Below are 14879 nucleotides of genomic sequence, written 5' to 3' on the forward strand. Positions count from 1 at the left end.
GCTCGAAAGTTTGGCCGAACTCGTGCAAATATGGTTAGGCTAGATATCATTTGGCTTAATTGAGGAAAGTAAACAAATTCTAACATATTTTCAACTTTTTTCTACACAAATTAGCTAGTAACTAATAATATTTTTTATACTTCTTGAATACTCTATTTATTAATTCTAAATTATTTTCTAGTTTTTGAAATTTGAATTATATATATTTATTTATTTTTGTGGAAACATGATCTTGACATGGGTTAGCTAGCCCAGCTAATACACAACTCATCAGAGCAATTTTACTTTCCAAGTTGCACTGGACCCTGGCAAATCAAGAATCATGGAAACCGAACCACCACAGCCACGCTCCAGCCCCACCCTCCTCCGCCGTCTGATACACCTCGATACCGCCGTCTCCCTCAATCTTTATACCCTTTTCCAGCCCATCCTCCCTTACTCGCTCCTAAAATCCCTCGAAGTCTCCGGCGATGGCCGCCTCTTCTTCCCCGTTACCCTCTCCCTTCTCCTTACTACCACCCCCATTGCAGCCATCCCGACAACCCCCGCCACTCTTCTCCTACTAAACCTCCTAATTGGAGCCCTTTTCGACCTTCTCCTAATTGGTATCATCAAACACCTAGTCCAGCGGCCGCGACCTGTTTACAACAAGAACATGTTTCTTTCATTTGCCGTTGACCACTGGTCTTTTCCCAGCGGCCACTCCTCTAGAGTTTCATTCATTGCCACATTTTGTTTCTTCTATTTGGGTGAAATTAGAGAAATTTTGCTCATAAACTTTTTGAATTTTGAGGCCGAGAGTCTGGTTGTGGAGTATTTTGTTGTAATGGTGGGGCTGTGGGCTGCGATCACGTCGGTTTCTAGGGTTCTTCTTGGCCGGCATTTCGTGCTTGATGTTATTGCAGGGGCGTGTTTGGGTATTTTTGAAGGTTTGGTGGTATTTCGACTTCTTAATTATGAGAATTTCTCCACCTGGTTTAGATGACAACTGCTCAAATGTAAGTTTTTCCAATTTTCCGTATTTTATCATTCTTGATGTTAATGTGATTTCCTCAAAAGTAATAGATTTAGGTTATAAAATCAATTGATGAAGTAGATTTATGGTTTCTTTCCACTCCTATTTGATATGTGGATCATTATGCATATGCTGTTGTTACTGTGTGTTTGTCGAATTGATTGTTTAGGGGGAAGTAACAAGCATTTTCTGTTGTTAAACCAATTTTTGAATAGGGCAAGGTGAAGATTAGTCTAGAACTTCTGTAATTATTTGCAAAAATGTATGTTCTCACATTGCAAAACAGAAATGAAATTTCGGACAAATTTTTAATAGCTGGACGTGTTAATTGGTAATATATGTACTTGAAGGCCCCTGTTTCTGCACACGCTTTTCTTCTGTACTTCACGAACAGTGGGCTGCTAATGGTTAAAAGTTCCTCTGTTTCCACAATTTAGTTGCAGTTGGAAAATTAGGAATATATATACTCCCTCCTATAATTGGAAAACGTGAGTGCCAAATTATCTGCACTGTTGAGCAAGAGATAAATTGCAGGAAATATAAAGTTTTAATTTGCCAAATCTTATCTTTTACTTATTCGCCATTACTCTACCTCAAAATGTAGGATCATAAAGTTTCAATTGTTGTGAAAAACAAGCTATCTCAGCATATATACTTTAGAACTGAACTAAATGTCGTTATACGGCGGTAATGACTTCAAAATCTAAGTTTTATCGTGCATATAGCTAGCCAATGGATGGCCATGTCATTTCCTGTTATTTATTAGCTTGTTTTTCTCTTTTCCTTCTTTCTTGAAGGTAGGGTCATAGGGCAAATGGTTTACCCCCACAGTTCACCATCCTTTGCCCTTTTACATTCCCCAGTGAAGTGCATATCTAGATATATTTATTGATTCGTGCCTTCATATGCACCAAGAACATTGACTGCCTAGCTTTTTGATGGCATTCCTTGTGAGAACTTCTTTAAGTTTGAAGTGATTGATGGTGTTGTCTCTTGTACGTTACGCGTACCTGAAAGGCTAAAAGAATATAAACATGACCTGATTAGATTCATTGGATTTTGTTGTCAATGTAGTGTTAATGTTTTTTTCTTTGTGTGAAACACATTTCATCAATTAAATGTGTTAATGTACAAGGGTTTATCAGCTACTACTATACAATTTTTTACAGGTACTTGGAATTTCTGTTCTGATTTGGAGCACATTGTTTAACGTATTCTCCGACCTTGATTGTTTAGTTAAAACTATTAGAATGACAAACTGAAAAACGGACGTGATTATGTGAATACAAATTTAGTTGTATTATATTACAAATTGTATTAAAAATATTGTCATATTAATATCTAAAATTTTGAACTTTTTAAACATTAAATATAAGAAAATGGGTGCCATTAATCTGACCGGATCCGTTTGCAACCTGGCCCATTTTAAACCCAATAATTGATATTTTGAACCCATCTGGGCCCGACCCAACCCGCCCATTTGACACCCCTAATTACAATTCTGATCCTCAATGTTTTGCTTGAGCTTCATGCTGTAGGAGTATGTAATCAAGCTATGAATGCATATCCCTCATTTTGCGCTATCTGATTGGTAGTGTTATGTAACAAGATGAAGCTTTTTTGGAGTTGACATTGCTTAATGCTTATACTTATAGTCATGAAGATTGCTCTTTTTTAAGGTTCAAAATTTGTCTTGTTGAATCACAATCTCCTTAAGTACTTATGAAGAACATTTTGCTTCTATTTGATCTGATTTCTGATGTGCTTTGGGTTTCGTCTACGCCTACTCATGTACGAAAAATCACTGTTGTGCTTTCTTGATTTGCATGTTTGTGATGTTCTAGGGCTTTCTCTTTATTGATTGGTGTTTTTGTGTTGTGAAATGTGAAATCACATCGCATATTCTCTGGGATCTTCTACTTGGCTCATGCTGTAACATTGCCTGTACTGTATTTTTGGGTGTAGCTTGCCCAGTCCGTTATTTGTCTTGATGGTTTCACTAGGAACTTTTAATTTAAGTTAATCAATTTGTCATGTTTTATGAATTGAATTACAGTAAAACCTCTATAAATTAATACTCTATAAATTAATAAACTCTCTAAAATAATAAAATCTTCCGGTCCCGACTTGGGCCTTTGTAAAAAATAATCAAATTCGATAAGATAATAAGATAATAATTTTTCGAAAAATTCCTTTATAAATATTAGGTCCCATTAAAACTCTAAATTAATAATTCATAATATTATGGTAATTTGCTCAATTATGAAGTCTGTAATGCTTTACGCATTGGATCATTCATGGATGATTTTGTGATGCCTTTTAGATGAAGACATGGTTGGGTGTTATGAATTATTTTATTTTCATATTTGAGATTTATATAGTATATGTTTCATTCATTATAACATGAATATATTTAATTGGATATGATAGTTATTTAAGTGCAACGAATTAATATAAACATGTATGTTTAAGTAATTCCAATGAATTGATACATGCGTCTATGAATATAATAGTTAATGTATGTTTAAGTAATTCCAATGAATTGATACATGCGTCTATGAATATAATAGTTAATTGTATAAAATGAGAATATATTTAATTAGTTACAAAAAATTGACTGATGCATGAATATAATCAAATGAAACATATATGAATTCATTTATTTTCAGTACATATGTACTAAATTTGCTGAATTTAAAATGTCTCTCTTTTAATTAATAAAATATTAATTTATCGATAAATTAATATCTCTCTAAATTAATAAAATTTCATGGTCCCAAGGTTATTAATTTATAGAGGTTTTGTATGTCTTTTTTTCTGGACATGCCATTGTTTTACTTGACATTGTCACTAGAAAGCTCGAGTTCCGTTTGATAAGCTGAAATAGTTCTTATGAAACTGTGAATTGTTTCATTATTAGAATCAGAAGTGAGAGTAAAAAAAATTGGAAAGTTATTATGATATAATCAGTTCAAGAACAGAATTTTGAATACTTGTTGGCTTTGCAATTGGCTGAGGACTGAGTGGCGTCAAAGATCCAACTATTCCTTCCCCACAGCTTATTTCTTAGTTCACACCTAGTGGAAATTGTTATTTTGTTTCCACCACTCTTTTCTTTATTTTATATGGAAAAGCAGCAGGCAACTGAGACGCTACTTCTAATGCATGATTTATGTTTTGGATTATGTTGATTTATTGTTTTCTTTACACTCTTGATCAGTTTAAAGTAGTGATTAGTTGCATCATCAGTGACGAATGTGCTCCACTTTGTTGAAAATGTGCAGGGCTTAATATTGAGCGGATATCTCAACCAGCTTTTACGTAAAAATGAGACTTAAACTCCAGAAATCTATCAGCAACTACGTCAGAGAACGATGGACCATATGAGTTTCTCTGTGGCATTCTTTTCTGGATAATTATGAAGGAATTATATAGGATCAGCTTACTCTGCTTGCACCATTCATTGAAGATATTGCATCTTCTTCTAGATCCAATTCAAAGATCGAATCATTTCCTTGTTAACCTCTCTACAAAATTGCGGCCTTAGTTGTATGTTTTCATTATGCCTAATGGCAGTGATTGATATAGTTGCAACTCCTCCAGCTGATATACATGAGGTTTCATACTGGTGAAACAATGTCGCTTCATTTGGGCCATTGTGCCTGCTGTAGAAGAAGGGAGATGCATCTCGAAAACCAGGGCCTACAGATTTATCGCATCTTGGACTGGAATGGGGCCTTGAAACCTGGGTTCCAAGTTATGTTATCCTAGTGAACCGGAAGCAAAAGAAAACCACCACGGATTGGTCGAGATTCTCATATTGGTGCATTTCAGTTTATACTCTTAAAAGCAACCAAGTCATGAGACATTCAAAAGACACCATGTCGGGTTTTTTGTGAATAATCACTCTTATTATACAATGCACTGGCCACATACTTGTTATGTAATTACTTTAATGCGGTCAAATCCATTTGGAGCTATAACTTTCTCGATTCACATTACCAAACTTTGCATGCTATGGTCGGTCACCAAGTAGAAACGGGCGCATCGACAAAGAAGCAGCGTCTCGTAACACAGCAACCAACTGAAACGATATGTGGGCTGTTAGGATTGAGCCCGTGAGAGGACCAGACGGGTCCAAGTTTCCCAGTTGTTTGATTAAAGGACACACGGGAAGAGACTTTTGGTCCTTCCTAAAATTCTTTCAGCCTGTTTATGAGATATGTGTCTGGATCTTTGTTTGTGCCAAACGTTGGTGTTTTATCTTCCCAATTGTTTGCAGAAGCATGAATAGGTGGTCCTGTCACTAATGCAGTTAATGATGGCTTTGTTGATAAGCAGGAATAAGCACTTTTAGGGTCATAGCATCAGTACAATTTGTGGTATTTCATTAAGATGCTAGTCAGTGTCTTTTTTGACATAAAATGGTCCCCAAAGATATTCAACTTCACTGTAGCAAGAATTGGTAGCTTTCTTGATTTGATCCAATTATTGCTTTGAATTTTGGGTACATTTGCTATTTCCCACTGTGCTTGTGCTTTTACCAACATTAAACCATGATAGGAATGCCTGTCACAACTTGTGCATGGACAGGTTATTTTATTAGGGACAATAATTTCAATTGTGTTATGATTAATGTTTTGGCCTTAAATGCAAACACAAACGGCTAACAATCTATGCTACAATCCCTACTCATCGACTTTGACTAAACTTTTATAAAAACGACTTTTGTGAAGCTTACACCAAACTTACTACAACTTTCTTTTTGGCTCAAGATATAATTATTGAAAGACGACCAAACAATTGGTTCCACGCATATCAAACACTCGCTCGGCATGTGACGGCGTACAAGCATGCCGTAAAGGTGGCAGTCATGGTCAAACATTTAAGGCTGGTGATTGCGACTAGACTTGAGACGGGTAAATGCCGCTGAGTTTGTATTAATCTCGTGAGGACAACCCTAAAAACTGAGTGAAATAAGGTTGTGCATGAATGGTCCCGGCCCAATGCGACTCAGTCTTGGACACATGCCGATGGCATTCAAGCCAAGAAAGAAACAATCACTGCCCTATTACTGAAATCTCTAATTTTTCTTGGAGCAGTATGTTAGCAGTTTGTAGTGATAAGAGGAAAAGATGTGGGCAGAGGGATTCAGTGGAAATAAATCACAAGTGACACAAATGGAAAGTGATGTGTGGGAATTTGAAGAAAATTCAAACACATTGGCCAATGTGGACTCCAATTGCATCTGTGTGTGTGTGTGTGTTTTATATATATATAATTATTTTTTGGTGTGTGGGGTCTCTTGAATGTCGAAACTTTAATGTGACAAGATTGGAATATTTTCTCTATCAGGAGATATTGGGTTTTGAGTTGCACATATAATGTTTGTTGTAATTTACTTTTAATAGCAGTGATTTTATTTTATTTTATTTTTTCACATTTTATATATGAAATTATTTGTGGTATATACTAATCATATGATACAAATGAGTATATAATATATTCATATGGAATGTTGAGTGATGTGTAAAATTTAAAATTTATATTTTTTATTTTGTATTGAGATTTGAATTTTTCATTCAAATCCTAATGGAACGAGTATAATTGTAAATGAAAAATTCTTACGGTGATAAAAGAGAACGTTAAAAAGGTTTTTTCTTTGTAACTTTGCATTTTTAAAGGGATAATAAGAGTATGTTTGATTAGGGTGAAAAGTGGGAGTATAAAAAAATTGAAAATAAAAAGAATTGTATAAGAGATAGTTTGATTTTTGGTTGGGAGCAAAAGACGAAAGGGAAGTAAAACTTGATGTATAAAACCCTTTTGAGTCTAATTTTATTTTCGTCCAAAATTGGGCAAAAAAGTGAACGTATAAAACAAAAAAGACAAAAAGTATATATTTAATTTTGTTTCCTCTATTGCCCATACATATAATATAATTTTCTTTTAATTTTTTTTTTTCATTTCTACTGATAATACTGTACATAATCGCTAGAGAAAAAAATGTTAAAATCGCTGAAAAACTACTATTCGAAATCAACGATGAATATTTTTATTAATAAAAAATGTTCTTGTTCTTGTTTGATAAAAAATTTTATTAATAAGGTTTTTAAATTTTTGATACACTAAATTATATTAGGATAATATTAATTTATTTATTTTTTAATACAAAATGAAGAGAATGGTTATCCAGTAAAATTATAAAAAATAGCATTTTCTTCTCAATTTGGTTTTTGTGTACCAAACAAATGAAAGTATTTGAGATTTACTCTCCTTCCAATCATACCAAACAATTTGAAGAAAAATTATTATTTTTCCCTCCCCCTCCCCCTTTCACTTTTCTTTTCCTCTCACTTGAATCAAACGGACCTAAGTATAATTAACCCTATAAATAGTATAGACATAGGCCCATGCTTTTTAATCATTTCGATCTTGTGTGATTACATAAATCTTTAATATTTTTTTGATATCGTCGAATAACTTTTTGTTAACCAATGATGTTTTAGTTGACTGATTAAAATTGAGGTTTCATTAACAAATTTGGAATAATAGGTTCAAATCCTACCGCACGTATGAATATTTACTCTACTTTATGTAAAACTTATCGTAATTTATTTCATAATTCTTTCAATTTTAACGTATTAATCGAATCGACACATTCTTAATTATTAAAATATTAATATAATCATATAATTAGTATTTTTTTTTATAATTATTCAAAGTTAAGTTGACCAAACAATGATTTAATTCCTATACATTTTCCCAGTGAATATATGATTATATATGTGAATAAAGTGAATGAGTTGGAATAATTATTATTAGTCAAACTCAAAGAGTTATATAAAAGCTTTGGGGTTCTAATGATTGCAAATCTTATCACGATTAGCAATCATTAAAGTTGATTGATTTAGAATCATAGTATGATTAGAAATCGTTATTGATGCTTTCACGTTCTTGTCTATGACCATGAAAACGTGTTCGACAAAATGCCTAATCACGGACGAACCAGAAACCTGATTGGACACCGTTGAAGAGACAGTCAAGGGAATAATGCTATGTATACTTCTAAAGTTGCAAAAACCCCATCTGTAGAGCCCATGGAGTTGATGCTTTTTACACTTAAAGTCGCATTTCAGGAAGCAAAAAAATTTAGTTTATGAATTTTAATCGAATCCAATATGATTCAAGTTCGAATAACTTATTTCAGAATTATATTATTTTCCCCTAATTGCATTAAAGTTTATACAAACTCCGAATCTTATCATATATTTCAATTTTATTTTTTTTCTTAAAAAGTTGCATAATAAATTAATTTCAAATTTAGTATCAAGTAATCTGATTTATTCGATATCCTGCTCTTGATGACTACTTTAGTTGATGAAGAGTCATTACCACTTCCTAATCAAGAACCGCTATTACAAAAATTAAGTTAGAGATAAATATTAAGTGATCAATAATTTTAAAGTTGGCGGGAATCTATTTTAAGTGATAATTATTTGAAATAATTACGTTTATACCTCTCATCTAAAATTTATTTATACGAATTATTAATATTTTTTGCATAATTATAAAAACTACCCATAACAGCTAAAAAATACAGCTAATTTGTGTAATGATATTGACGTTTTTCGAAGGTGTATGTATAATTTTTTTAAAAAATAAGGATGGTTTGCATGAATGATGTTTTATGGGTGTATGTATAATTTTCTAAAAGATAGGAATGATTTATATAAATAAATCATATATTAGGGGAACACAGATATAATTATCCCTAATTATTTTAATCTAATAATATACTTATTAATATAAAAATTGTGCATAAAATTAATATAGACAACTTAAATATAGTATAATTGTTATTACTAGGTCATTTATATGGGTTAGTATTTATTATTTTTTTGAATAAATTTATACACATCTTTTTATTACTAATTTATGTTAGTGATTTTTTTTTTGTAAAAAAATTTATTATTGTGATAAAATATAAATTATTGTAAGTTAATATTCTCTATTGCTTTTTCCCTTTTTCTTTTAATACAATCAATTAGAATGTAAGAAAAAGAGAAGTCGGTGCCTACATCACACTTCCAAATCTCAATAATTAGTGGGTGAACCTAACATGCCCCTAGCCACTTATTATTATTATTAATTATTACATTGACATCCTAGCCATGAAGTTAGTAAATTTACAAAAACATCCTTTACATTTTGTAAAATTACGACTACATCCTCCGATATAATAGTTGCAGTTTACAACTACACTCTCAAATAAAGTTTACACAAACACCCCTTGAAAAATACTACGCACTGTAATTTGCAAACAATAAAGGGTGTTTGCGTGTTTTGAACATTACACATTAACCTCTTAAGAGTGTATATACTGTAATTTTGTAAAAAACAAAAGGTATTTTATATAATTTGATCTAATTTCAGAGGGTATCAATATATTTTACCTTTTTTATTATTATAAAAATAAAATAACAGCAATGATATATATTTCAGAATCCATAAGGGAGGATTACACCTATGCTTTATGTGTCGGCTAAAGTCCTTTTATCTGACAATAAAATTTTAATTCACATCATATAGATATAACAATGTTCATCGACGTTAACTATTAATCCACAACGACGGGTGGTCCGACCCCTCTTCATTCTCACTCCTAGGGTTCCAACCCTATCCACATGTATATTATAAATTACAATTTTCTTTTATCTTTTTTCTTAATTTTTTTTCCCTAAAATTAAAAATTCACATAGATCATTGGCCGTGTGTGTGTGTGTGTGTTTTGTGGCCACGATTTTTATATGAATTAAACTATATATATTGTGACATAATTATGCATGGACATGATCGATATTCAATAGGAGAGTTTGAAGGACAAAGGGATTTGAATTTGTGCTGCCCCAAACCCTAAGGATTGATGATAGTATGGGTGTAGGCACATGTTATGTTGGAGCCTATTTTATTTTATTTTATTTTTTAATTTCTAAAGGATTAATGTTTGAAATGATGGGTTGAAAAATCAAAGTTTAAAGGGTTGATGATGAGTAGAAGACATTGGTGATCATTTCATCCATCTCACTTTCTGCACCAAAAATTTTACCATTAAATGTGGTGTTGGTTCCGTGAATTAGGTTATTTATTGTTTTCGTTCTTTAAATTTTTAAAATAGTATTTTGATTATGCATTTTTTTTAATTTTTGTAATTTCAGTCGTTTTCTCTATTGGGATTTACTTTTCTCGTCGGAAAAATGCATCTGCATCTCAATTGACCTTTTAAAATTGGGCTACTATTCCTATTGACTCATTTTTATCAGTACTTTTATCTTTTAACTTTCTAAATTAGCATTTTGGCTAAAAGTCTATGAAAAATGAAAATTAAAGAATGAAAAATATATTTAAATCAAAAATAAAAATTTTAGGGTTTTCTTGATGAATACTTCCCCAAGAATTTGATAGGTACATGGATGGATGGTGATTTATGTACCATCTAAAGTCATTATTTCAGTTGAAAACACACACAGACACACACTTATATATAGCATTGACACATAAAAAAGTGTGTTCCGCATGTTACGTTAACACGTCTCTATCAATTAAAATCACCAAGAACGCAACAATCATAGTTGAGTATTAACATGATGAAAATGTAGAAATTTGTACATTTTTTTATATGTAATTTATTGTATTATTTAGTATATTTATATTAAAATTTTAATTTCATAATATCAATGATTTAAATTAAAGAGTAAATTCAGATGGGACAAAAAAAGTAAAAATTATTATAAATATATATATATATATATATTCATATTAATAACATTTGAACTCATAATTATTTCAGTGTTATATGTCTTAATCTTACCAGTCAAGTAAGATTTGTCGATGTTTCACATAATTTTGTCCAATCACGCTAAGAAATTTGAATTATAAGTATATATATGATGATAATTGCTATTATTTGTATCATTGTTGTCATGACATTTCTTTGCTATTTTCATCTTTGTGAATATGATAACATATACAACTTCTCATATATATATGTATGTATATATACATAGAGAGAGAGAAAAATACACTTTGCTATTTTCATCTTTGTGAATATGATAACATATACAACTTCTCATATATATATGTATGTATATATACATAGAGAGAGAAACAAATACAACACTCTGTTTGCTTTCATTTTATAGAGCTTTTTCCCCCTTTTTATTTTTTTTGAAAGATAGAAAGAGAGAAATAAAAAATATGTAGGCTTATTTTTGAGAATTTTCTTATAGGTTTTATTTTTGTTTCATTATATTTATAATTTTTTATTTCCTTCATAACCTCATAAAATAAGCAATTGTTTCTATAAAAAAAATTACGATTTCAAACTTTAATAATTAGTTTTTCAAAAATCAATAAATTCGCTCATAATCAATTATGCAACTGTAAAATCAAACTAAACCTCACAATATGTTTTGCCGTACCTTGGACAGCTGAAAACTGAAATCAAACTTAAGTGAAATTACATTTTTAGTCCCATAGGATAAGCAAGTCAATACTTTTAGTTATTTGTTTTACAAAATTTTCAAAATGATTCTAAAAATTCAAAAAACTCGGTCCATTTATTCCCATTTTCAAGTTTCCGTAAAAAAATAAATTTTAAGGACACACGCAATGTGCGTGCGCATCAGATGTGTCCTCGCCAACAAAAACTTAAACATGGGATTTAATATATCGAGTTTTCTCAATTTTAAAATTATTTTAAAAATTTCATAAAAAAATTAAATATGTCGATTTTTTTAAATTTAAATACATTTTTTTAATTTTAAAAATTAAAAGTGTAATTTTAGAACCCCATATCATATCCAACTAAAAGTGTAATTATGCCCCAAACTTAACAAGGATGAAAGTAGCAAAAAGAAAGATCCACAAAAAGGGCAAAGAAAAAAGGAAGAGAAAGAGAAAGATCCAAATTGGTTTATTAATAAAATTGCAAAGATATATATAAAAATAGAGAGTGGGGTCTATCCCCTCACATGCATGGCAGATATGAACCTACCAACATCTCTCTATAAATGTTTTATTAACAACCTTATAATTATCTACCAAAGGTAATAACATTTATATTAATTAACTAATTTAATTAATGTCCTAAGTTCACCTAATTAATTATCTAGTGAAAGTATTAATTACTATATAACTTCATCACCATTATTTAACATTAATTAGTGTATGTCATTAATTGATGATAGCTTCCATAAAGTGCATTATTAGCTATAAAAAAATTATCAAATACATCAATGAAATCTAAATTCGAGACTACATTTATATAAAACAAAAAACATAATAAAATTAACTACTATAATGATAAGGGTAAACTGCAATGAGTTGTTATGTGATTTGGTATAATTACGAATATCCCTTGTTGTATGAAAAATTATCAATACTCCGTGATGTTTGATGAACTTATGTTGTCCTTGAATGGAGGCCTGAAATTGTCAACTTTGCCCTTATTGTAAATTTTATAATGACGAGGTGGATGGAAAAATTGTAAAAGATTGTCCACTTAGTCCATAAAAAGTTTTGAGAAAAACTTGAAAAAATAAGTAAAAAAAAAATAATATAATTCATAGTACACAAGAACGTTTTGGTCAGTTCACTGCAAGGACATTTTGTAATTTTTGGCAGAAATTCGATCAAATATGCTATTTTTCATAATGATTGTCCTTAATTTTAAAATTAAAATCGAAATAGACCAAAAGTGCCACTCACACAAAGTTATAGAAAAATAAAAAATAAAAAATGCAAAGTTAACAAACTGGCTTCATTAGAAATATACACGAAAATGTTCATTGAGGGGCGAAATTAACAGTACATATGTAATATTTTTTTTGCTTGCGTTTGCATTTTCTATTCAAACTGTGACGGAACGGGGTCATGTGTAAATCGAAATTTTTTAAAGGGATGCAAGTATAATTTAGTATTTTTAGAGGGAATGCAAGTGTAATTAAACATATATGTTATGAAATTATGATCATTATTTGTGTTGTCAATTATTATTATTTTTGGTTGAAAATAGGCCGACAAATTGGTGGAGAGTTGATAGACTGGTGAAGCAGTTGTCAAACAATAGGGGGAATTCCAGAAAGGTTTTTGTGTGTTGTCGAACGACTTTTGCTGTCTACAGAGGAGACTAACCTCCTGTTCCCTCTCTACTCACTCATGCACCTCCACTCCCAGATGTATTTTTATATTTATTTTGGAAATAAAAAATTCGTAATTATATTATTATATTAATATTTTTTTAAATTCAACAACTGAATAATATATTGATTCAATTAATATATAAATATTACTAAGAATTATCGAATAATAAATTACAATACACTTATATAAAAATGAGACTTATAACACCCACACGTTTAATGGATTCGAACCTATAACCTCGAATTGACGTCATGGACCTTAACCTTAACTATAGGCCAAGAGATCATCAGTAGGCGTATCTGTATTTCATGTGGAATATTTTTGTTCAAATTAAATTTTCATCAACCTATGATATAGAAAAAATAATAAATATTTTAGAAATTAAGACATAACAGTAGTTATTGCATTTCATAAAAATTTAAAATAAAATGAAATATATAAAATTAGACCTTATAGCTAGCCTTTAAAGGTCATACTAATCTGGAAAAATAAAAAAGGCTTCACTTTTCATTAATCATAAAATATAAATAAGGATACATGTGGTAGACAAGTGAAAATTGAATGATGATAAGTATAAAATATTATATTAATTATCGATTATACTTTCGATTTGTATTAGGATAAATTTAAATTTAAATATAAACAATTAGTAATAATTGATACCTATATCTATCTATCTATCTATATATATATTAGGAGGAGAGGAGGACAGGGTTCTTTAGTCACCGATAGACTGGGGGCCTTCCACTCTTCGAACCTCCTCCATCAACCAATTTTTCAAGAGTGTCATATTACTCCATCTTTCGTTGTATAAATCCCTTTTCCGGTGAGTCATCCTTTCTTTCCTCTTCCTAATTGTTTATGCTTTTTTGCTGTACAATTACAGTCGGGTCTTCATTTTCCTGTTCTTCTTTTTTAGTCTGAGGTTGCAAAGGTTTTTCAAGTTCTTTTAAATCTGTTGGCTCCAAATTCTTTAAAATTTTGGCTGGATTTTTCTATAATTCTTCGTTACCATGGTCATCCTCTAACTGCTCACCTCTTTGCCAAGTGTTATTGCCTTAAAAAGGCTAAAAAGAGGTTCTTCTGCTTCATCCCCCGACAGGGGGTATCTTTCTTGCATCCTCCCCACCCTCCAAAATATTGGAAGAATAGTTAGTTTTTTGTCCTCCCCCCTCATGGTTAGTCTTTCCCAAAATAATGGATCTTCGAGCTGCCTCCTGATGCATATGTAGAACCAAGGACAATGGTCTTGTCCTTCCTGTTGAATAGGCTTAATGCCTCCTCTTATGATTGCGGGCCCTAATTGATGAGAGGTTGTTGGGGCACTTCGAGCTGATCCCTAAAATAGAGCCCATGGAGGATTCCTTAGGCATTTTATTTTTTTAATTTTTATCTGTCATCGTCTTTCATTCTTTATGCTTTCTTGAAGTGCTGATTCTTCTTGTTTGTGTGCAGAGAACATAATGTTTTGCAACCTTATGAGGGAATATGTTATGGAGGGTCACTCTAGGGGGACCCCTACTCTAAAGTCTTCGAATGGGGCCTCTGCCTCTAGTAATTCAAGGGGTAAACGCCCTGCTCTTTCTTCTCTCCCAATCCAGTGGCTGGGAGTTCCTCCAAGAAGCCTCGCACGAGCTCCATGGGGACCCCTTCTCCCCTC

General features: G+C 31.3%; 1 protein-coding gene across 1 annotated transcript; it reads left to right on the forward strand.

The window, feature by feature from the left end:
* On the forward strand, window positions 243-5477 carry LOC105155827 (probable lipid phosphate phosphatase beta). The gene is made up of 2 exons (XM_011071798.2): window positions 243-998; window positions 4300-5477. The coding sequence occupies exon 1, from the start codon at window positions 323-325 to the stop codon at window positions 983-985; it is 663 nt and encodes a 220-aa protein (XP_011070100.1). The 5' UTR covers window positions 243-322; the 3' UTR covers window positions 986-998; window positions 4300-5477.

This window comes from Sesamum indicum, linkage group LG2 (genome assembly GCF_000512975.1).
Source record: "Sesamum indicum cultivar Zhongzhi No. 13 linkage group LG2, S_indicum_v1.0, whole genome shotgun sequence".
In the NCBI taxonomy this organism is placed as follows: domain Eukaryota; kingdom Viridiplantae; phylum Streptophyta; class Magnoliopsida; order Lamiales; family Pedaliaceae; genus Sesamum; species Sesamum indicum.